Source organism: Eubalaena glacialis, chromosome X (assembly GCF_028564815.1).
Source record: "Eubalaena glacialis isolate mEubGla1 chromosome X, mEubGla1.1.hap2.+ XY, whole genome shotgun sequence".
Taxonomy (NCBI): Eukaryota; Metazoa; Chordata; class Mammalia; order Artiodactyla; family Balaenidae; genus Eubalaena; species Eubalaena glacialis.
In genome coordinates, this window is record NC_083736.1 from 95,811,789 (window position 1) to 95,837,337 (window position 25,549).

At 39.2% G+C, this 25,549-nt stretch overlaps 1 protein-coding gene across 2 annotated transcripts; it reads left to right on the forward strand.

Annotated features, from left to right (window-relative positions):
• The first annotated feature begins 23,139 nt into the window (after positions 1 to 23,139).
• Positions 23,140 to 25,266, forward strand: TCEAL4 (transcription elongation factor A like 4). 2 transcript variants are annotated; one of them, XM_061178334.1, is made up of 3 exons: positions 23,140 to 23,245; positions 23,826 to 23,898; positions 24,266 to 25,266. In XM_061178334.1, exon 3 carries the CDS (start codon positions 24,287 to 24,289, stop codon positions 24,965 to 24,967), a length of 681 nt encoding a protein of 226 aa, XP_061034317.1. In that variant the 5' UTR covers positions 23,140 to 23,245; positions 23,826 to 23,898; positions 24,266 to 24,286; the 3' UTR covers positions 24,968 to 25,266. The 2 variants fall into 2 exon arrangements, with proteins under 2 accessions (XP_061034317.1, XP_061034316.1); XM_061178333.1 differs by having other exon boundaries at positions 24,261 to 25,264.
• Positions 25,267 to 25,549: the final 283 nt, after the last annotated feature.

Below are 25,549 nucleotides of genomic sequence, written 5' to 3' on the forward strand. Positions count from 1 at the left end.
CCCACTCTCCCAACTCAGTTCCAAACACCTGAAGGAGAAACCTGCTCTCCTTGCCAGGCCGCTTCTGTCTCCATTAAAAAGTCGTCAAGGTCGCCTTATTGACGTCACGTTTCTATAGTAACCGCCAGGTGCAGGCAGATCTTCCACCACCTTAAATACCTCCCCACCCTCCTCCACCCCCTTGTCCTTAGCTTAAAGCAAAACACCTTAGCTCTTCAGGCTGCCGCTTGGAAAACATACTAATTAGAAGCACTAGACTGGGACCCCGGCAACTGGCAAAAATCTGTCCAGTTTCGTGGGACAAAACATGTGCTTGTCGTCAGGAATTGTGTTTGCTTTAAAGAGACAGTAGGGGTGTATTATCAGAACACAGAGACCCAGGGAAGTATGTAGGGTTCCTGCAGATGAGTTAGCCCTCCCTCTGAGGGTGAACGTGTACTATCACAGCCCATGCTAAGCAGTTAGCCATCTGTGGCAGAGAACTGAGAACTCTCTATAATCATGTAACCCAATGATCTTGATACATATACAAAAATGTCATTTACAAATCTCAGAGTTATTCCAGGGAGGCAGGCCTAAAACATCATAGTCATTTAATAGACAGAAACCTGGGTCAATTGAACGATACATTGTTTTTTCCTGGGGAATTCCTAGCCTCCATTCCCAATATTTTCTTCCACATGGAGGGACAGCCACGGCCAAACCCATGTAACCTCTCTATACACTCACTCCTCTATCTAGAGAATCACTTACCTGATTCGTGAGGTTGGATGAACAAACAGGTTGCACAGCCCAGGCCCTCTCCCTTCAAAGTTCTTGAACCAACCTGCCCTTATGGAGCACATGTTTACTCTGCCCTCAGGAGTGGGTCTACAAATAGATCCACAGCTCCTTTCCCTTTTCTGTGTCTCGCCGGGTCCCAAACTATTCCTATGGTCTTGCTCTAAAATGACTGAGTCTTTAAGCGGCCTTGAAAATACACCCCTTCTCCATATCTTGACTCTAAACCAACTAAGAAATATGAAAAATAAGGTGAAAATACATCAACTTTATTCCTTATAAAGTGGTCTTCGTATTAATGAACCCCAGAACTGCACAGACTTATCCACCCAGCACTGCTGCATTGGGACAGTCAGAAAAGACCAGGACTGCAATGCATATGTCTCTGAGGTCTGGTGAAGGCATCCTATGTGTACTCAAGAAGAGTGGCTTCCTTGCAAGGCTATCCTTGTAGCAGGAGAAAGTGTTTCAGGACACCTTCTTTGAGAAACCCTTCTTAAAATGAGTAAACACCCCTTGTTCTGACAACGTACTCACCAAGGCACCTTCTGAGGATACGGCTTTCCACGTGTCTCAGGGAGCAGTTTGTAGCAATACCTCTCCATCCCTTCACAAGCATGACTGCAGTGGAGCCTCGTCTGTGGAAGGGAATTTAGGAATAAATTTCTAAAATTCCAAGAGTATGATGAAAATCATACATCGTGAAAATTTATCTTGGGAATCCCAGAAGGAATTGAGGAAATTTCAAAAACTATACCCACATATAAACCCACACACAGACTATAGCCAAAATTATAACGACGTCCTATCGAACCTTCAAAGATCAGCAAATCCCTATCTTATCCAAAGATTACAGACTATAGAAAAAGAGAGTTCACCAAAACTACATGGTTCAGATATCCATTTCTGTTTAACAAACACCGCCAAAACAATAGCCATTTTTTAATTTCTCAGGATAATGTGGGTTGACTGGGTTCAGCTGGATGGTTTTCTGCTCCATGTGGTGTCTCACCTGGGGCTGCCATCAGCTGGAGGCTCCATTAGGCTGGCACATCTGAGAGAGCTCACTCACATGGATGAGCATGGGTTCTGGCTTCTGCTAGGGGCTCAGCTGCAGTTGTTGACTGGAGTACCTTGGTTCCCCTCCAGATCCCTCCATGTGTAGGGTTACCAGATTATATTTAAACCATTTACATTTGAATTTAAAATAAACAAAAAATCCTTTTTTGTGTAAATTTGTCACATGCAATATTACTTTGTTCATCTGAAATTCAAGTTCAGCTGGGCATCCAGTATGTTTATTTGCTAAATCTGGCAACCCTAGGGGAGGAGCCTGTGAATTTATAACATTAAGGACAGACCTTCTGAGGTGACTCTTCCACTGGGACTGGTCTGGAAAAAAGAAGAGATCATATTTAGCAATAAAGACAAAAGCTGTTAATAACTGATGCTGGTGGAATGAAGGGGAAATGGACACTGCCACACACTATTGGTGCCAAATGGGCATATCTGTTTTTTAAGGCCCATATTATCATGGCTGAATAACTTGAATGGCTTTTGATACAGAAGCCCTCTTTCCACCAACAAGGGAAATTCATATGAGGGTTTAGAAAAAGATCCCCAAGGTGATTCTGACCTGCAATCTGGTTAAGGGGCCCCAACTGAAGGGGCGGGTGAGGACCACATGAGCTCTCTGATTGACGGAGGAAAGAGCTACTATTTATGAAGCAGGTTGTTTAGAGGGGCCCAGATCTAGGTTCTTCATGTTAGTGACTGGATTTAATCTCACAACAGCCCCACTAGTGATGTATCACTATCCTCTCTTCATGGATGTGTGTGACTACAAAGCAAGTGCTCTTGAGCACAGAGACAAATGGCAAAGAGGTTGTTCCCCACGCCAACAGCCAGAGCCAGGGGTGGGACCTGGCAGCCTGGTCACCTTTAGTTGCTGGTGGCAGATCTTTAGCAAAGGTATCAGGACATGTACTGCTGAGGTGGTTAATCTCTGTTCTCCCTGTGTTAACCCTCCCAGCAGCAGGAAGCCAAGCCTGGTGTTCCTTCCCCCTGCCGCATGGGAAGTTTGTGACCAGGCTGGAAGCAGAAGCTGTCTGAAGCCAGTGTTTCTTCTGTCCTTTGTGAAAACTTATGGAAATGATTAGGCTGCTTGTACCTGGTAGGGAGGAAAGGGCATCTGAGGACACAGAGAGGGAAGTGAAATTTCTCCCAGAGAGGGATGAGGGTGGCTCCATGGATGGTCTATCAAGGCTGGGCATCTAATCATGACAGATTTTCTAGTGTGGATCGAGGGATGTATGGAGCAAGAATGGGATTCCAGCTTTTGCCCTAATCACAATATACCATGCATTCTCAACAGATGACATCATCCCCAAGAGGTCAAAGATTGGTTCTTGAGGTTAGGGTTTTCATAGATATTACAACGGTCTGTGAGCTTCCAAAGGACCACAGTACATAAACAGATAAACCACATCTGGAGTATTAAAAATTTCACATTCCGCTGGGGAGTGGGGTTGGGGGTAATTAGGCAAAAAATGTCTGAAAGGGCTCCTGGAGGGTGATAATGAAAGAAGACTGACAAACGCTTCATATACACAGTGACCTCTTACGTAGATGTTGGTGTTGGTGATGATGATTGATGATGATGAGAATTAAGTATGGGGATTATGTGAATGACTGCTTTCTAAGATGGTGGGTAGAAAGGGATCAGTCAGAACAGACATTTCCTCTGAGAAAGATGATATGGAGGGTAGGAAATTAATGTAAACAAATGGTACTCTAAATTGTATCTCCTTTACTCTTAACACTTATTCAGTTACCTATTTAATCCTATAATTTAAACATTTCTTTTAATTTATTTATTTATGTATTTATTTATTTAATTTTTGGCTGTATTGGGTCTTCGTTGCTGCGCGTGGGCTTTCTCTAGTTGCAGAGAGTGGGGGCTACTCTTCGTTGTGGTGTGTGGGCTTCTCATTGCAGTGGCTTCTCTTATTGTGGAGCACTGGCTCTAAGCATGTGGGCTTCAGTAGTTGTGGCATGCAGGCTCAGTAGTTGTGGCTCATGGGCTCTAGAGTGCAGGCTCAGTTGTGGCTCATGGGCTTAGCTGCTCCAAGGCATGTGGGATCTTCCTGGGCCAGGGCTCGAACCCATGTCCACTGCACTATCAGGTGGATTCCTAACCACTGCACCACCAGGGAAGTCCCTATTTAATCCTATAATTTAGATAAGGGTAAGAAGTTAGGAGAGGTGAAGTAAATCAGGGGAACTGCTATGGATACCTGCTCAGTACGTGAGCTTGAAATTACTCTAAAGCTTTTCCCATTGTATCCTGAAGCCACCAGGGCTCTAAATGCTCTAATTTCTCTGGACACTGGCATTCAATGCTGTCCAAGGTATTGCTTAATTTATTAATAATGACCTATATTACTTTTTTTTTTTACTGAAGTATAGTTGATTTCCAATGTTGTATTAATTTCTGGTGTACAGCAAAGTGATTCAGTTATAGATATATATATGTATATTCTTTTTCATGTTCTTTTCCATTATAGTTTATTACAGGATATTGAATATAGTTCCCTGTGCTATACAGTAGGTTCTTGTTGTTTATTTACATATAGTAGTGTGTATATGTTAATCCCAAACTCCTAATTTATCACTCCCTCCCTCCCTTCCCCTTTGGTTACCATAAGTTTGTTTTCTATCTCTGTGAGTCTGTTTCTGTTTTGTAAATAAGTTCATTTGTATCATATTTCAGATTCCACATATAAGTGATATCATATGGCATTTGTCTTTCTCTTTCTGACTTCACGTAGTATGATAATCTCTAGGTCCATCCATGTTGCTGCAAATGGCATTATTTCGTTCTTTTTTGTGGCTGAGTAGTATTCCATTGTATATACATACCACATCTTCTTTATCCACTCATCTGTCGATGGACATTTAGATTGTTTCCATGTCTTGGCTATTGTAAAGAATGTTGTTATGAACAGTGGGGTGCATGTATCTTGAATTAGAGTTTTCTCTGGATATATGCTCAGAGAGTGGGATTGCTAGATCATATGGCAACTCTATTTTTAGTTTTTTAAGGAACCTCCGTACTGTTTTTCATAGTGGCTGTACCAATTTACATTTCCACCAATTTAGAATTCATGGAGATCTAGGGAGAAAGTGAATATGAAGATGCAGCTGAATGGGTTTCCAAAATCATGGTAAATAGTGGAAAATCACAGCAAAATATAACATTAACAGATGGAGTTTTCAATAAAGTAGCTATAGTAGGTATCTATGTAGATTTCAGTGTAGATATAATACATAAAGCAAATGTAATGTAAAGGGGGGAGGGTAAGGGGATCTATTAAGGTGAGGTTTCTACATATCAACTGAAGTGGTAACATAATGATTCTGAGTACTGATTCTGAATAGACTGTGGAAAGTTAAGTAGGTAGTTTGTAATCCACAGAGCAACCACAAAAATATTATACAAAGAGATATATTCAAATTCAGAATAGAAAATTAAAATGAAATACTAAAAGGCATTCAGATAAGCCAAAGAAAGGGGAAACAGGGTAATGAAAAACAGAGAGGACAAACAAAACATGGAAAATAAAGTGGTAGATCTAAATAGAAACATATCAATAATTAATTGTCAATGGTCTAAATACATAACTAAATGACTTAGATCGTCAGAATGGATTTATAAAACAACAAAAAACAAAAATGGCCCAACTATATGTTGTCTACAAGAAACTCCCTTCAAATATAATGATATAGGTAGCTTAAGAGTAAAACAATGAATAAAAATACACCATGCAAACACTGATCAGAAGAAAGCAGGAGAATCTATAGATTCTTTACATTATCAGACAATGTCGACTTGAAAGCAAACACAGTTACCAGGGATAAATAGAGTCAGTCAATTCACCCGGAAGATACAACAATTTTAAATATGTATTATATCTAACAACGGAGTCTTAAAATACAAGAGGCAAAACTGACAGAACTGAAAGGGGAATAGACAAATCCACAATTATAATTTGGGTCTTCAATACTCCTCTCTCAGTAATAGAATTAGTAGACAAAAAATTAGCAAGGTTATAGATGAACTGAACACCACCATCAACCAACTAGATCTAACTGACATTTATAGAACAGTCCACCCAAAAACAGCAGAATACACACTCTTTTCAAATGCACATGGAACATTCAGCAAGATAGACTATATCCTGAGTCATAAAACAGACCTTAACAGCTTAAAAAAATTGAAACCAAACAGAATGTGTTATCTGACAATAATGGAATAAAATTCTAGAAATTAATAATAGAAAGATAACAGGAAAATCTCTAAGAACTTGGAAACTGAGCAACACATATCAAATTAATTCATGGGTCAAGGGAAATCAAAAATACGTAGAACAGAAATCAACTATACTTCAATTAAAAATACATAGAATAGAATAGAATTAAAATGAAAATAAAAGTGAAAACCTACAGCTATCAAAATTTGGGAGTCAGAAAACAAATAGGTCGTTGTCAGGGTTGAGGTGGGGAGAATGGGTTGACTACAAAAAGGCACAGGAGAATTTTTTGGCGTAATGGAACTCGTATATCCTGATTGTGGTGTGGTTATACAACTGTATACAAGTGTACATATACAAGTGTATGTACTTTTCAAGACATAGAACTGGACACTGAAAGGAGTGAATTTTATTTTCTCTAAATCATACCTTAATGAAAACAATTTAAAAAGCACACATCTTGTTAAATGAAGAACATAAGTAGCAGATCAGTGTTATTCTGTGATTCCAATTTCATATCTAACAAACAAATCAGTTAATGTGTAAACCATTGTATCTATTTACGTATGTGTATTTAAATATGCACAGAAAAATGCATGCCAAATACAAATCAAACAATAGCAGTGGTTACCTTTGGGGAGTGGGATGCAGGAATATTGATTAGAAAAGAGACTTTCACTTTGTCCGGCTGTGAGGCATTTTAAACCACACATAAATTATTTATATTTATAATCCATTATGAAACAATATATATGGGAGATATTCTGATAGACAGTGAGGGTACTGAGGAAAATAAAAATAATATTCATTATATACTTAAAACACATTTGTCTAACTCTCCCTTCCACTAAAATTAATTCAGGAATGATAATTAACTCCATATGGTTTATGATCTAAAAATGCAAAAAATAAAATCAAGTTCAGTGGATACAGCTAAAAATTTAAATAAATGTGAACTATGTTCCTTCAGAATTATAGTTCATTAAGGGAAGATGTTATGCCCTTGGTGAATAATAATGGTATCTTTTAAGAACATCAAATGATCAGGAACTGTGACTGGGTATGATTATAATAGGGAAAATGTTATAGGGGAATATGGACCTCTTGTCATGAACAATTTCCAGGTAGGTTCTAACCGGTTTTTTTTGGTATCCTGTTCTTCCCAATGGCTGTCATTCTTTTAATGGTTGTGCCCTGCCTCCTTCCTTCCTGTCTCAGTTAGAACCTACTAGGCTAGGCCCTACTCCCTGATTTCAAAGCTTACTACAAAACTACAATAATCAAAACAGTGTGGGGAATTCCCTGGCAGTCCAGTGGTTAGGACTCCATGCTTTCACTGCCAAGGGCATGGGTTCAATCTCTGGTCCGGGAACTAAGATCCTGTCTCAGTTAGAACCTACTAGGCTAGGCCCAAGATAGGCCCAGTTAGAACCTACTAGGCTAGGCCCAAGCCTCATTATATGCTCATTGTAATATATTAGCATATGCCAAATGACACAGCCACCTGCACCATGACAGTTCCCAGGCCATAAAAGGCCAAAAAGTGGGCAGTGGCCCAAGTCCTGGAATCCCCACCCCTTCTCCAAAATAGTTGGAATAATCCTCCTACTTATTAGCCTATGAAATTACCCAGCCCATAAAAAACTAACCACTCCATATGTGGGGGCCCGTTCTCACCATCTGAGATGGCCCACACTCTGTCTGTGGAGTGTGTATCTCTCTCAATAAATCTACTTCTTACCTATCACTTTTCCTCTCACTGAATTCCTTCTGCAGTGAGACATAAAGAACCTGAACTTCATTAAGTCCTGAGACCAGGTGTGCAGTTTTACCTGGGAGATTGTGGATTTGAGTACCTTCCTAAGCCAGAGATTGTGGGTTCAAGTCCCATCTGAGGTGCAAGTCAGGTGGGTTCGAGTCTCATCTGAGGTGAGATTAGGTTCAAGTCCCAATCTGAGGTGCACGGTTTCAAAAACTACAATGAGGTATCACCTCACACTAGTCAGAATGGCTATTATCAAAAAGTCTACAAATAATAAATGCTGGAAAGGGTGTGGAGAAAAGGGAACCCTCCTACACTGTTGGTGGGAATGTAAATTGGTGCACTACGGAAAACAGTATGCAGGTTCCTTAAAAAACTAAAAATGGAGATATCATATGATCCAGCAATCCCACTCCTGGGCATATATCTGGAAAAGACAAAAATTTTAATTTGAAAAGATACATGCACCCCAATGTTCATAGCAATACTATTTACAATAGCCAAGACATGGAAACAAACCAAGTGCCCATCAACAGATGACTGGCTTAAGAAGATGTGGTACATATTTATAATGGAATATTACTCAGCCATAAAAGATAATGAAATATTGCCATTTGCAGCAACATGGATGGACCTAGAGAATATCATACTAAATGAAGTCAGACAGAGAAAGACAAATATTATGTATCACTTATATGTGGAATGTAAAAAATAATACAGTTGAATTTATTGACAAAACAGAAACAGACTCACAAACACAGAAAACAAACTTATGGTTACCAAAGGGGAAAGGGAGAGAGGGATAAATTAGGAGTATGGGATTAACAGATACACACTACTATATATAAAATACATAATCAACAAGGATTTACTGCATAGCACAGGGAACTATATTTAGTATCTTGTAATAACCTATAATGGAAAAGAATCTGAAAATATATACATATACATAACTTAATCACTTTGCTGTACAGCTGAAACCAACACAATATTGTAAATAAACTATACTTCAATTTTTAAAAACCTGCAAAATGTTGCTGAAAGAAATTAAGACAGAAAGAAATGGAAAGACATCCTGTGTTCATGAATTGGAAGACTTAATATTGTTAAGATGGCAATACTGCCTGAAGTGATCTATAGATTCAAAGAAATTCCTATCAAAATCCCAATGATATTTTTTGCAGAAATAGAAAAATCCATATGGAATATCAAGGGACCCTGAAGAACCAAAACAATCTAGGAAAGGAAGAACAAAGTTGGAGGTCTCAAACTCCCTGATTTCAAAGCTTACTACAAAACTACAATAATCAAAACAGTGTGGGGAATTCCCTGGCAGTCCAGTGGTTAGGACTCCATGCTTTCACTGCCGAGGGCGTGGGTTCGATCTCTGGTCCGGGAACTAAGATCCCACAAGCCGCGCAGCACGGCCAAAAAAAAAAAAAAAAAATGTTTACAATAGAATATTATTCAGCCACAAAAAAAAAATGAAATATTGTCTTTTGCAACAACATGGATGGGCCTTGAGGGCATTATGCTAAGTAAAATAGGTCAGAGAAAGACAAACACTGTATGATCGCACTTTTATATGGAATCTAAAAAAACCCCAAAAACCAAGCTCACAGTTACAAGGAACAGATTGGTGGTTGCCAGAGGTGGTGGGTAGGAGGTGGGTGAAATGTGTGAAGGGAGTCAAAAGGTACAAACTTCCAGTTACAAAAAAAATTCTGTAACTATGTATGTTGACAGGTGTTAACTAGACTTACTGTGGTGATCATTTCAAAATATATACAAATATCGAGTCATTATGTTGTACACTTGAAACTAAAATATAAAGTATGTTAATTATACCTCAATAAAAAATCTTTCTTTGAGATTATTGTTTATCAAAAATGGGAGAACTACAGGGAAAAATTGTTCCTCAAAGGAAAATTATGTATAAAACCTTCCGGTTTATTTGATTCTCATTCTATGGGAGCTATTTATAACTGAGAGCTTTAGGCAACTTAGAGCAATGGAAATAACTCTTGTCTAGAAATATGCAAATGGATTTTGGCAAGTCTGGGAAGGAAAGGCCATCCCCTCCTGGAGAAAAACCGCTGAAAAAGAGGCCAAGAATTTTCAGTTGATCTGATTACCTGCAAACAATACCTGGAGCAGTTTTGGTTTCAGAGCACTTTATAGATTTAAAAATTATGCAGTTTTAAATTTTTTATGTGGGTTATATCTGTCAACATTTACTGTATTAAATATTAATATGGAGAATTTTAATATATTTATTTTTAATTCATTTAAAGCTTACAATAAAGTAACTATTACATCATATAAACCTAAATTATAAATTCCCACACAAAATGTATTTCCTAAAAGAGTAATGAGGAGATAGGAATTTAAAAAAAATATTTGAATACAACTCAGTAAAAACCAACCAAAAAAATGGGCAGAAGACCTAAGTAGACATTTCTCCAGAGAAGACATACAGATGACCAATAGGCACATGAAAAGATGCTCAACATCACTAATTATCAAAGAAATGCAAATCAGAACTACAATGAGGTATCACCTCACTCCAGTCAGAATGGCCATCATCAAATGTCTACAAATAATAAGTGCTGGAGAGGGTGTGGAGAAAAGGGCACCCTCCTACACAGTTGGTGGGAATGTAAATTGGTGCAGCCACTATGGAAAACAGTATGGAAGTTCCTTAAAAAAATAAAAATAAAGTTACCATGTGATCCAGCAATCCCACTCCTTGGCATATAACTGGAGAAAATTCTAATGTGAAAAGATACATGCACCCCAACGTTCATAGCAGCACTATTTACAATAGCCAAGACATGGAAGCAACCTAAATGTCCATCGACACGAATGGATAAAGATGTGGAATATATACAATGGAATACTACTCAGCCATGAAAAAGAATAAAATAACACCATTTACAGCAACATGGATGGACCTAGAGATCATCATACTAAGTGAAGTAAGTCAAAGAAAGACAAATACCATATGATATCACTTACATGTGGTATCTAAAATATGATACAAATGAACTTATTTACAAAACAAACAGACTCACAAACATAGAAAACACACTTATGGTTACCAAAGGGGAAAGGAGGGGGGAGGAGTAAATTAAGAGTTTGGGATTAGCAGACACAAACTACTATATATAAAACAGATAAACAACAAGGTCCTACAATATAGCACAGGGAACTATATTCAATATCTTGTAATAACCTGTAATGAAAAAGAATATGAAAAAGATTATATATATGTATAACTGAATCACCTTGCTGTACACCAGAAACTAATACAACGTTGTAAATCAACTATACTTCAATTAAAAAAAAGAAAAAAAATCTCCTTAATATCTCTTCTAATATGTCTGTTGAATTCTTATACATGTTCCTGCACTTAATTTGTTGTCATTATGGTACATAACGAATCTCTGGAAAATTTTGCCATACATTCATGAGAAAATGAGAGTGAAAAAGGTAAATAACTTTATCTTACAGACCCTGTGAAAGGTTGACCTAGAAAAATAAAAGAACTTACTCTTTAGTAAAGTGGTATAATGCAACATTATTGAACAAAACTCACTATTTCATTTTGAGCAAATTAGACCATAGATATATTAAAATGTAGTTGATAATATTTAGTTCTTTGTAAAAAAGATGTTTAAAAATTAGCAGGATGACACACTTTAAAAAATAAAGTCGATCAAAGTTTATTAGAATACAGTTCTTATTAAGAAAACTGAGGTGGCTCTGAAAAGAGCCTTTGGTTGGCGATGCTCAGCTGGTCTGGAGGCAGCTCATTTGTGGGTGGTGTTTCTGATGACTACCTTGGTGGCCTCGGACACGGCGTGCTTTCCGATATTCCCAGGCAGCAGCAGGCAGAAGAATGTGAGGATCTCTCTGGAGGTGATGATGGAGCACTTGGTGGAGTGGGCCAGGACGGAGGCATAGTCTGAAATACCCCCAGTGATATTGTTAAGAAAATAATTCATGCTGTGCATGACATTTAATGAAATACCAATGTTAGAGTGGACCTGCTTCAGAGCCTTGTAGACAGGGGTGGAGTAATAGTTACTAGAGTATCTCTATCCATCTCCCCCTTCTCTGTTTTGGAAGTGGCTTTCTTGAAGCCCTTCTTGGCAAAGATAGATTTAGAAGAATGCTCAGCCATGATGGACATACTTTTCCAATACCTTCGAATGAAAGAGAAAGGTGGTAGTGACCGCGAGCTATTTATATACCGTGTATGCAGATGAGGTATTGAGTACCGGCAACATCTGACTGGATGAAATGTAATGCGGGAAATCCTACCAATAAGCCCCCACGTGGTTAAATGTGATTGGGTAGTTTTACCTGGCAAGAGCCAATTAGAAGGCATTGAATAACCAGACTATCTAAAAGCTTCCTGTAGCCTCCACTGAGAAACCACTTTACAGGCGCCATCTACAGCACCTAAACTGTAGAAAATTCAGCCTCAGGTCTTTGAGACTATGACTTCTGTAACCCAGGTACACAATTCCAGAGCAATGACGCTGGCCACGTTTGGGCCATTTGTCCACCAACCCAGAATCTAATATCCTGGGCTAAGCCACCCTGGCTTGAACAGGAACTCTCCAACTTAGGGGATGAGCTCCTGGAAAACAAGGGACCTGCCTGGAAAGCCACTGCTCCAATTCTGAACAAAAGCCTCAGTGAATTGCCAAAAAGGGAAAAATGGCAAAACCAGTCTCCAAATACAGAACACAAACAAAAATAAATATATTTATGAAAAATGTAAAATATCCTTAGAAGTTAACCAAGATTAAAATTGCTTGTCTTTACTTTTTTTTAAATTTTATTTATTTTTGGCTGCTTTGGGTCTTTGTTGCTGCACGCGGGCTTTCTCTAGTTGTGGCAAGCGGGGGCTACTCTTCGTTGCAGTGCGCAGGCTTCTCGTTGCGGTGGTTTCTCTGGTTGTGGAGCACGGGCTCTAGGTGCACGGGCTTCAGTAGTTGCAGCATGTGGGCTCAGTAGTTGCGACACACGGGCTCTAGAGCGCAGGCTCAGTAGTTGTGGCGCACGGGCTTAGTTGCTCCGTGGCATGTGGGATCTTCCTGGACCAGGGATCGAACCTGTGTCCCCTGCATTGGCAGGCAGATTCTTAACCACTGCGCCACCAGGGAAGTCCCGAAACGGTTTGTCTTGACGATACTTAAATCCAAGAAAAACACCCTTAACCATATAGTTGGTGAATAAAAATGAGAGCTGTTGCCTGGGGAAAAAAATAATAGATTACACATCTAAGTAACCTCCTTAGGGAGAAAAAAAGGAATAATATAGAAAATATTATTCTATGTAAAAGATAGCTCTTTCAAATATCTATGTGATACAATTGAAAATATTGATAAAATGTGTGGATTTGTGGAAAGTATAAATTACAGAAATTAAACCCTCCCCCCAAAAAGACTTAAGGATTAAGAAAATGGAAGAAATTGAGGTCATCTCAAAGAGCTACCATCCCAAATGGCCAGGCTTCCAAAAGTACTTAATGTCAGACCATTAAGAAGAGGTATTTTTGTTGTTGTTGTTGTTAATGAAAACAATAGATTATGAAGAAAATTACATTTTTATTTAAAGGAAATATATGAAAGAACATGCTAAAAAGAGTTGAGTGGTCATATTTATAAACAAGGATATAAAAATTCTACATAAATGATTAACAACTATATCTGGTATAGTAAAAGTTGAACAAAAAAAGACATAGCAGACAAAATGTTTCAGATTGAGTAAAATACAAATATGTTTCACTTTATGATGTTAAAGGGAAAAAAAACCTTTCAATTAATCTCCATATATGCTTTAAATCCCTTTGCTAATATGATGTTTGTTTCATGGTGAAATACTAAAATTACCATCATTAGAGACAGGGTTCACAAAAATTGAGCCTTCTCATCAGGACTATTATTTATTATTATCTGGTATATTAGAAACATTTTATAAAAGGACTTGAAAAAGGATTTTACTGCAAAGACGTAGACAAACAATCACAAAATAACCTGCAAGTAAATCCCCTGTGGGGGAAGGGAATGCCACATGATTGTCTTACACATCAAAATAAAATTTGGGGAAAGCAAAGGTTCTTTTCAGAGCTGCGTGTTCAGAGAAAGCTGTGGACATGTTCAGAAAAAAAAATTCACTAAGTCAATTATATCATGCTAATTGTTGTTGCTTCAAAACGCCAGTGTTTGTCATTATGCCATACAAATGTTTTTACCAAAATTATTCTAGCACATTGGTCTCATACATAATGTGTTGGAAGGCATTTTGATGTATTGAATCCATTAGGACAGTTGTGTGTTTTGGCTGTTTTGTACTTGTAAATTCAGAAAATAAACAGAAGCATTAATAAAAGAACATCTAAAATGCACCTATAGGACTTCCCTGTTGGCACAGTGGTTAAGAATCTGCCTGCCAATGCAGGGCACATGGGTTCGATCCCTGGTCCAGGAAGATCCCACATGCCGCAGAGCAACAAAGTCCGCGCACCACAACTACTTTAGCAGCCCGCGTGCCTAGAGCCTGTGCTCCGCAACAAGAGAAGCCACCGCAATGAGAAGCCCGTGCACCGCACCCAAGAGTAGCCCCCTCTCACTGCAACTAGAGAAAGCCCTAGCACAGCAATGAAGACCCAACGCAGTCAAAAATAAAATAAAATAAAAAAAATAAAATAAAATGCACTATAATTTGGCTGAGAGTGCAGGGGTGATTGAGACAGATGGATCTGGTAAGTAGAGAGAAAAACCTGGCTTGGTGTTAAAGACTAGAAGGGACAATGAGTACATCTGATTTTTAACCTGGTGGGCGAATGAGGAGCAATCATGCTCTAATGCCGTGTTTTTTGAAAAAGGCTAAATAAGGGAAATGGCTTTAACTACAGTAAATAACATATTGTAAGCGTGAATCAGGGAGAAAGAGTGTTAACAGAATAAAAATACCACAAACTTCTTTTGAATTGATTTTAATAAATAAAAGAAACAAACTAAAAGCCCAGAAGTAGATAAATCAAAATTTTCAAAAAACAGTATCTTTGTCCAGCTTCCAAGACTCTGAAATTACTATTCTATTACATTCAGATTTATTTGCTTTTTTTCTTTTCTGATCTATAATCTTTCATTGTTAAAAACCTAAACCTTAATGACCTGCAGTTATGCATCATTCTGATGATGGGAGAGTCCAATGAGAGCAGTTCATGCCCCATTCTCCACTGGCTCAGCCAATGAAGGACCTGCCTCTTAATCATATTAAAAGATCCACGGTAATAGATCAAGAGAAATATGACTCTCCCCCACCATCCTTTTCCTCAAGCTATCTGAATATTAAGTTGATTTTATTGTTTTCACCTTCCAGCAATATATGCCTGACAAAATAAAACCCACCACATTAACTTGGCAGGATGAAAATCTCACTCCAGGACAGGGGCCAATAAAATGGGGTTGGTCGTGATTCCTAACCCATCATCGCCCTCCTCCTCTTTGATCATGACTGGTCACTCCTGGATAAGAAGAGAATGGAATGAGTGTGGTGTCGGGGAGGAGGAAGTTTGAAAAAATGGCCATTTATGCTTTCTCCTTAATATGAGGGACTTCAAAAGCAAATCTAGGATTACTGGTGGGCCTGAGTGGAGCGTGGGAGCTCTGTACTCCCCTCTAGCAGGTTGTCAATCCAGTCCTTGCCATGCTTCCTAGCGTCCATATGGGGGTTGTGACATGCTCAGTCCTGCCCCTCACCGCTCTGCTGTTGCCCTAAAATTCTTCTGAAATCCTGAAACCTGCCCATGATATCACTAAGTATTCCTTCAAAAGGTTCCTTATACAGAGGTACGTGTGAACAATGTCAGCTCTTGGGAGTTGAAGTTAGGTGGTGACCATATGACTTTGGGTGGACATGATGTTTGACCAGGTATTTTGTCATACACCACTGGGAATTTTGTTTTAAGAAAGCATAAGATTCATAGCTATTGTTCTTGTTAAAATAATTGGACTGGCATAGTGAATTCTATCCCTTCTAGGAACACAGTGTCTTTTCCCAGATGGGATCTTCACAGAGAGGTGAAGGGCATTACCCAAGGTCACATAGCTACTGGGTCAGAACTGATACCAGGACCCACGTGATCTCCTGAATCTCACTTTACTGTCTGGTCTATCAGATATGGTATTAGCCTTTGAATGTTTGAACCTATTAGAAGTGTATAGAAACTGTGCTTCTCTGCATCAATCTGCTTGACAGGAAATACTTTAAAATAAAAGCTAATACAGTGTTAATTTGTTTGACCCATCTCAATCTCCATTTGGAGAATTAATTCAAATTAAAATTCATAAGCATAAAATGCATAATGTTTTTCCCTTAACAAACTCCAACAGCTGGGGATGTCAGACATCAGGTTGAGTCCTAGGGGCTGCTTCTGCTTTCCCCTCTCCTTAAACTCTTTCTTGTGGCCTCAAATCTGCCCCCATTTGTGACTCCACAGGTATGTGTTTTTGTAGGGAGGAGAGAGATGGAGGGATTACAATGGAAGTATCAGTGTTATATTTGTGATATTTATCCCATGTTGTTGTTTGTGGTTGTAGTTTGTTCATTTTCATGTCTGTATTGTAATGCATTATAGGACTATAACACTCTTTTTCTGTTGATGGACATTTGCATTGCTTTAAGTTTTGAGCTTAATAATCAGTCTTGTTCATGTCTTTTGGTGGACACAAGGACATATTTCTGTTGAAATATACCAAGAGTGCAACTGCTGAGTCAAAACGTATATGAGTGTTTAGCTTTAGTAGATATTAACAGTTTTCCAAAGTGGCTGTATCAATTTACACTTTCTAGAGTAGGTATGTGGGTTCCAGTTACTCTATATCCTTGCCAACACTTGATACTGTCAGTCTTTTGACTGTTATCCATTCTCCCATTTCACAGATGGGCAAACCAACTGGGCCTAAAAGAGGTTAAATACTTTTTTTAAAGTGCAAAGTCTGAATTCTAAACTCTTTCCACTAGGCCATCAACTTTTACTTTATGGGTTTCCAGTACTCAAGAATTAGTTGTTTCAAAAATACACAGAATAATTTTTTTGTAAGTTTAAAATTGTATTAAATAAAGTTACTCCCCTTAAATGAATGAAATGTTACCTGTACCCTGATATGCATTGATATTAGTACTTACTCAGCATCATATCTTAATGATGATGGTCGTGGTGGTGGTGGAGGTTTAGTTGTTCCCTTTGGTCTAAGACATGGACTGACAAAATTTTCTGTAAAGGACCAGATAGTAAATATTTTAGGCTATGTGCACTATCTATTATCATATTTGGTATTATCATATCCTTTATATAGGTTGTTCTGGTTACTATTCCTGCATAACAAATTACTCCAAAAATTAGCAGCTTAAAATGATCACTTATATTCAGGAAGTATTCAGCTGCTAGGTTCTTTATTATTATTATTATTATTACCACTATTTTCTTCCAGTTTTCTTGAATATAATTGACATATAGCACTGTATAAATTTAAGGTGTACAGCATAATGATTTGATGATTTACATACATCATGAAATGATTATCACAGTAAGTTTAGTGAACATCCATCATCTTATGTACATACAAAATTAAAGAAATAGAAAAAAAAATTTTTGTGATGAGAACTCAGGATTTACTCTCTTTTTCATATATAACATACAGCAGTGTTAATTATATTTATGTTTTACATTACATCCCTAGTAATTATTTATCTTATATTTGGAACTTTGTACCTTTTGTCTGCCTTCATGCAATTCCCCCCCTCCCCCCACTCTGGCAACTACAAATCTGATCTCTTTTTCTATCAGTTTATTTTTTTTGAAGTATAATTGACCTACAACACTAATTTAGCTCTTGTTACACAACATAGTGATTTGGAATTTCTATACATTTCAAAATGATCACTACAATAAGTCAAGTCACAATATGTCACCATACCAATATATTACATCGCTATTGACTATATTCCACACTGCACATTTCATACCTGTGACTCATTTATTTTGCAACAGGAAGTTTGTACCTCTTAATCTCTCTCATCTATTTCTTTCCTCCCCCCAACCCCCTCCCCTCTGGCAACCACCTGTTTGTCCTCTGTATCTATAACTGTTTCTGTTTTGTTATGTTTGTTCATTTGTTTTGTTTTTTAGAATCCACATATAAGTGAAATCATACAGTATTTGTCTTTCTCTGTCTGACTTATTTAATTTAGCATAATACCATCTAGGTTCATTCATGTTGTCATAAATGGCAAGATTTCATTCTTTTTTATGGCTGAGTAATATTCCATTATATATCACATCTTCTTTATCCATTCATCTATTGATGGGCACTTGGGTTGCTTCCATATCTGGGCTATTGTAAATAATGCTGCAATGAACATAAGGGTGCACATCTTTTGTAATTAGTGTTTTTGTTTTCTTCAGATAAATACCCAGGAGTGGAACTGCTGAATCATATGGCAGTTCTATTTTTAGTTTTTTAAGGAAACTCCATACTGTTTTCCATAGTGGCTGCACCAATTTACATTCCCACCAATGGTGCATGAGGGCTCCCTTTTCTCCACATCCTCACCAACACTTGTTATTTGTTGTCTTTTCAATAATAGCCATTCTGGCAGGTGTGAGGTGACATCTCATTGTGGTTTTGATTTGCATTTCTCTGATGATTAGCGATGTCGAGCATTTTTTCATGTGCCTGTTGGCATGTATCAGCTCTTCATTCCATTTTTAGTGAAAAATAGTATTCCATTATTATACCACATTTTATTTATCCATTCATCAGATGATGGACATTAGGGATATTTCCACTTTTTAATTATTATGAATAATGATGCCAAGGACTTTTGCATACAAGTTTTTGTGTGAACGTATTTTTTCATTTCTCTTGGATCTTTACTTAGAAGTGGAATTGTCAAGTCATATGATAACTTAAGCTTTAACATTTTGAGAAACTGCCAGACAGCCTGTTTTCCACAGCGGCTGTGTCATTTCCCATTCTCACCATCACTGTGTGATGGTTCTAATTTCTCTACATATTTGCAAACACTTGTTATTATCTGCCTTTTTTTATTATATCCATTCTAGTGGGTATGAAGTGGTATCTCAATGTGGTTTTAATTTGCATTTCCCTGACAGCTAATGATGTTGAACATCGTGCTTATAGGTCATTTGTATATTTCCTTTGCTGAAATATCTATTCAGATCCTTTGCCCATTTTTATTTTATTTATTTATTGGCCACACTGCTTGGCTTGCGGGATCTGAGTTCCCCGACCAGGGATTGAACCCGCGCCCTTGGCCGTGAATGGGCAGAGTCCTAACCACTGGACTGCCAGGGAATTCCCTGCCCATCTTTAAATTTTTTTTTATTGAGTTGTAAGTGCTCTTTGTATATTCTAGATATAAGTCCCTTATCAGACATATTACTTTCAAACATTTTCTCCCTTCCTGTGGGTTGTCTTTTCACTTTCTTAATTGTGTTGTTTAAATCAAAAGTTTTACATTTTGGTGAAGCCCCATTTTTCTATATTTCTTTTATTGCTTGAGCTTTTAGTGTCATATCTAAGAAACCATTGCTTAATCCAAGATCATGAAGAATTACACCTTTATTTTCTTCTAAGAGTTTAATGGTTTTAGCTCTTATATTTAGGACTTTATTTTTTTTGAGTTAAGCTCTGTATGTGGTGTGACATGGGAGCCCAAATTCATTTTTTGCATGTGGATATCTAGTTGTCTCACCATCATTTGTTGAAAAGACTCTTCTTTCACCACTAAATTTTCTTGGCACTCTGGTTGAAAATCAACTGACTGTAAATCTGAGGGTTTATTTCTGTACTCTCAATTTTATTCCATTGGTCTATATGTCCTTATGCCAGTACCACATTGTCTTGATTCCTGTAGCTATATAATAAGTTTTGAAATCTGGAAGTGTGAGATCTCAAACTTTATCCTTCCCTTTCAAGATTATTTTTGTCTATTCTGAGTTCCTTGCATTTCCATATGAATTTTGGGATCAGCTTATCAAAATCTGCAAAGAAACCATCTGAGATTTTGATAGAGGTTGTGTCGAGTCTGTAGATCAACTTAGGAAGTATTGCCCATCTTAACAATATGAAGTCTTCCAATCTATGAACATAGGCTATCTTTCCATTTATTTAGGTATTCTTTAATTTTGTTCAACAATATTTTATAGTTTTCAGTACACAAGTCTTGGACTTTCAAAATAAATTTATTTCTAAATGGTTTATCCTTTTTGATGATTTTTTTTTGAAATCTAAGCAAGTTTTTAAAATTTTATTTATTTATTTATTTGGCTGCCCTGGGTCTTAGTTGCGGCACGTGGGATCTTCGTTGCTGCGTACAGGATCTTTTAGTTGCAGCATGCAGACTCTTAGTTGCAGCATGCGGACCCTTAGTTGCGGCATGCATGTGGGATCTAGTTCCCTGAGCAGGGATTGAACCCAGGCCCCCTGCATTGGGAGCATGGAGTCTTAATCACTGGACCACCAGGGAAGTCCCCTCTTTTTGATGATATTTTGAATGGAAATGTTTCCTTACTATCCTCTTTGAATTGTTCTTTGCTAGCATATAGAAACACAATTGATTTTTGTATGTTGATCTTGTATTCTACCACATTGCTGAACTCTTTCGTTCTCATAGTTCTTCAGTGGATTCCTTGGGATTTTCTATATGCATGATCATGTCATTTGCAAACAGAGGTAGTTTTACTTCTTTCCTTCCAATCTGGATACCTTTTGTTTCATTTTTCTTGCCTACTCTGAAAAGCATTTAAGTGTATGTCAGAAAATATGGCTCTTCATTTTCCTTTAACTATTAAAGTAATTATACAAGTTTAATTTCCATAATAACCTATATCTTACTACTGATCAGAAATGCTTCCTTATCATATACTAAAAACTTTTATACCTGGGGATGTTAGTGGGCTCTCTGTTTTATTCCTCTTACTGTCTTTATTCCAGTACTACAGTGAGTTAAGATTGTAGCTTTATAAATCATTCCGCTTCACTGAAGTATGAGTTCTTCCATCAGATATAAATGAAATCTACACCAGATAAGATAAGGTAGCTAGCATAATGCCTGGCAGATAGGTGGTATTCTCTAGAGGTCAATGCCACATCCTCTGATTATCCTTTGTGTCCCACCATCCACAGTAATTTGGGGTTATGGATAGTTAATAATTATTTTTACTGCATATTGAGCACCCAACATAAAAGGATTATTTTTCTAACCAAATGTCCAAAGATAACCAGGGTAAAAAATGTACTAAGAAGATTATGTAACTAAATCTGTACCGATGGACAATTGTGATGCTCCATTTTTTTCCCTTTATAAACAAAGCCTACAGAATCACTATTGGAGCCCCAGTTCCAGCAAAGGATAAATGCATAATAAATAATTGTTATGGGAATTTAAAACCATAAAACGTTTTAAAACATAAGATTCTATTTTAGCACCTTACTAATTATCTCCATGGGTAAATATTAGAGGTGGAATTGCTGGGCCAAAATATAAAATATTTTTATTTTTAAACAATTTACAAAGTTGCCCTTCAGAAAATTTTACCAGTACACTCAACAAGAGCAGGCAGGGTAGGGGGGTGGGAGAGGGTAGGAGCAGGAGTTTGGGATAGCAGATGCAAACTGGTATTTATAGAATGGATAAACAACAGTATCCTACTGTATAGCACAGGGAACTATATTCAATATCCTGTGATAAACCATAATGGAAAAGAATATGAAAAAGAATGTGTGTGTATATATATATATATATATATATATGTATATGTATAACTGAGTCACTTTGCTGTACAGCAGTAATTAACACATTGTAGTTCAACTATATTTCAATAAAAAATAAATTAAAAAAAAGAACAAGAGGGCTTCCCTGGTGGCGCAGTGGTTGAGAATCTGCCTGCCAATGCAGGGGACACGGGTTCGAGCCCTGGTCTGGGAAGATCCCACATGCCGCGGAGCAACTGGGCCCGTGAGCCACAACTACTGAGCCTGCGCGTCTGGAGCCTGTGCTCCGCAACAAGAGAGGCCGCGATAGTGAGAGGCCCGCGCACCGCGAAGAGTGGCCCCCGCTCGCCGCAACTAGAGAAAGCCCTCGCACAGCAACGAAGACCCAACACAGCCATAAATAAATTTTAAAAAAAAAGCACACGCAAATGTTTAAAAAAAAAAAAAAGAACAAGAGCTGGGAGAAATGCATGTGTCCCCAATCCCTTAACAAATCTGTTACACATTTTAATGTAATCAAATCCATCAACGCTGTTCTTAATTGTTTAACTTTCAGTTATTATATTTTTAAAGACCTTCTACACAGAAAGCTTATGTAAAAGCAGAGGCTAGTTATTCACAGCTTGTTATAACACGGGAGTTAGCCACCCTAACTTGTGTTTGGCAGAGACTTAAAGACAGGCAAGGGAATGGGAAAGCTTTAGAGTGAAAAAAAGGAAGACCAGGTTTTCTCTGATTGGAAGTTGTTGTCAGGGAAAAGCTGGAAGCCAGGTAACTAGAAGCAGCGGCATTTTATGTTACTGGTTTGGGGAGCATATTTAGGTTTCTCTAGTTGGGGCAGGACAAAAATAGGGAGGCTGGCAGTCATTGATCAAGTCCTGAAGATTGCTGTAGAGGTGTGGTTTGGCTTGCAGGGCTGCTTGCTACAGAGTTTGTGGGTCACAATTCTATTGTCATATATGGTCTGGTCATTGTCCGTTGTGTATTCAGTCTCTCACTTAAAAAAAATCATTCTTTCATTCTGCTTCAAATATAATTTCATTTTCAGATCTAAGTATTTAATTCATTAGAAAATTTATGTCTGTGCATACCAGGAAAAAGGGACGACTTCATTTTGACGGGAACATTTTTCCTAATTTTTTCTAAAGTGCAATATTCTACCCTTTGTACAATATTAAAGTTCACATTCGTAAGATTTCATTGGTGAGTCTACGTTCTCTCAACGGAATTTAAGAGCAACGTTATGGACTCCTCCCCCGGACCGCCCAGCCCATTAAAAAAAGCTTCTGTGTTTTTTATTAAAATTCTTTCTCTGACCAACTTCTCAAGAAGAGGAAAAGGACAAAAGGGCCGGGAGAGGTTGGCGGGGGGACCTGCCGGAGGGAGGCGGTGGGCGGCTGGCTGACTCCGGCTGGTGGGCGGGGTGCGAGGGCGGAGCTCGGGTGACGCAGCGCTCACGTGACCGCCGGGCTCCGAAGTGGGCGCCGGTCCGGGTGCCAGTCCTCGCTCTCTGCTGTTGGACCCGGAGCCGTCTGGGAGCCCCTAATTGTTGCTCCAGGTTCTTTCAGGTCAGTGTGAGAGCTCTCGTCGCTGCCTGCGGGACACCGGAATGGGGGAGGGGGAACGGGCGCGGAAAGGAAAAAGGTTGGGGATGGGGTCCTGGTCGAGGGGAGCTGGCCAGAGTGTAGATAGAGATGGCGGTGGGAAAAACGGCTAAGGGGGAGTAAACGGCCATTGGGCAGAGGGTGGGGAAGGCGGACACCCCAAGTACCCATTCGCCTTTCTGCACACTTCTTCTCTACCCTCCGTCCATTTTGGAGCCGGAGATGATGAGTTGGCGGGGTGCCCCAGCAGTGAGACAGTGGAAATAAACCCCCTCTGCCACTCCGTGCGTAGAGTAAAAAGTTGACCTCAAGGGTTGGGGGGCGAGTTTCCTCTGCGGGAGAAGGACGCAGAGATCCAAAATTAGTTTGGAAAACATCCTGGTCTGGCGCCCGAGGAGTGAAAAGAAATGGCGGCTGGGGTGCTGTGGGGGCGGAGGAGGTGGGGGAGGGAAACGTTGGGTGAGGAGGACCGGGATTCGGAAAAAGGACCCGAGTCCCTGTGCATCCACCGATGCCTCATCCCCGGTCTCCTGTCTGTCTGCAGGTGTACGTGTCTGTTGTTCCCAGTGCTCTACTGGGCTAGAGAAAGAGGAGGAACCTGTCCAGAATCCCCGCAGGTCAGTGAAGGATGAGGGCACTGGACAGGGACGCAGAGGGGTGGGGAGTGTGGAGGGCACGGCCCGGGCAGAATTGGGGGCCCCACTGCCCACTTCCCAACACATTTACACACACTCTGCCTTGCTGAGCAAGCGTAGGGAAAAATGGCAGGGTCTGTCTGGGAAATGGTTGGCTCACGTGTGCACGAGGAATGGTGGGGTAAAGGGTGGGAAGAAGGCACACTAGGAGGGCCGGGCCAGGTCCAGGGACCCCTGACAAGGGGCGAGAAGCGACTGCTACTATCCGGACCTGCATTCCATCCCCAAGCTCTCAGTCTTCCTTGTTTCCTCTTTGTCTTCTCTTCCCCCTGCCCCATCCCCAGGACAGGAAAAGGAGGGGACACTCAACATGGAAAAACTCTGCAGTGAAAATGAAGGAAAGCCTGAGAACCAAGGCAAGATGGAAAACAAAGAACAGCCACTGGATGCGGGAAAGCCGGGAGTAGCTTGTACTGTGGAAGACAAGGAAAAGTTAGAAAACAAGGGAAGGACAGATCTCAAGGGAAAGACAGAAGATGAGGAAGTACTAAAGGATAAGGAAAAGCCAGAGAGTGAGGCAAAGCCAAAAGAAGGAAATCCAGAGACCCAAGCAAAGCCAGTGAGTGAGGGAAAACCAAAAGAAGGAAAACCAGAGAGTGAGGGAAAGCCAGTAAGTGAGGGAAAGCCAGTGAGCGAGGGAAAGCCAAAAGAAGAAAAGCCAGCCAGCGAACCAAGGGCTGCAGGAAAGCGCCCAGCTGGGGATGATGTACCCAGGAAGGCCAAAAGAAAAACCAACAAGGGGCTGGCTCAGTGTCTCAAGGAATACAAGGAGGCCATACACGATATGCATTTGAGCAATGAAGAGATGATAAGGGAATTTGACGAGATGGCCAGGGTGGAGGATGAGGTGAAGAAAACCAGACAGAAACTGGGGGGGTTTATGTGGATGCAAAAAAGTTTACAGGACCCCTTCCACCCGAGGGGCCCAAGGGAACTCAGGGGTGGCTGCAGGGCCCCACAAAGGGGCTTTGAAGACATTCCTTTTGTGTAGTGCCCCTGGCAGGCATTTGCAAGGCCTTGTGCTTTATTTAACCTTATGCTAATACTATGCTTTAGGTGTTACTCTCTTTATCCAACTGCAGCCCTGTGTGTTTCAGTAGCAGATTTTCATCCATTGCATGGAAAAATGTTTATGGTGCATTGTAAAATTTTTAAAAAACCAGTTTTCAGAACCATATGTACGGCATCAGTCCATTTTTGTAAAACTACAAAGATACTTACTAGTGATCCATGTACAGAAAAAACTCGGAAAGCTGTGTCTACTAAAAGATTAACAGTGGTTATCTATGGGTGATTTTTTTCTGTTTTTTTGTTCATCTGTTTATATTCTCTTAAAAAAAACACAGATTACTTTTATCATAACAATAATGAAAGATTAAAAAAAATAGGAAAGCAATACCAAGCAATCAGAAGTACTGTTCAGCTTATGAAGGCAGTGGAGACACATAAAATTTCTGTTGTCAGGACATGAAATGATAAGTAAAAGTCACATTAACTCTGGGACTCAAAGCTGGAAGAATCTACCTGGCAATTATTACAGATCCATTATTGTAAGGGAGAGTCTTAGCATCAG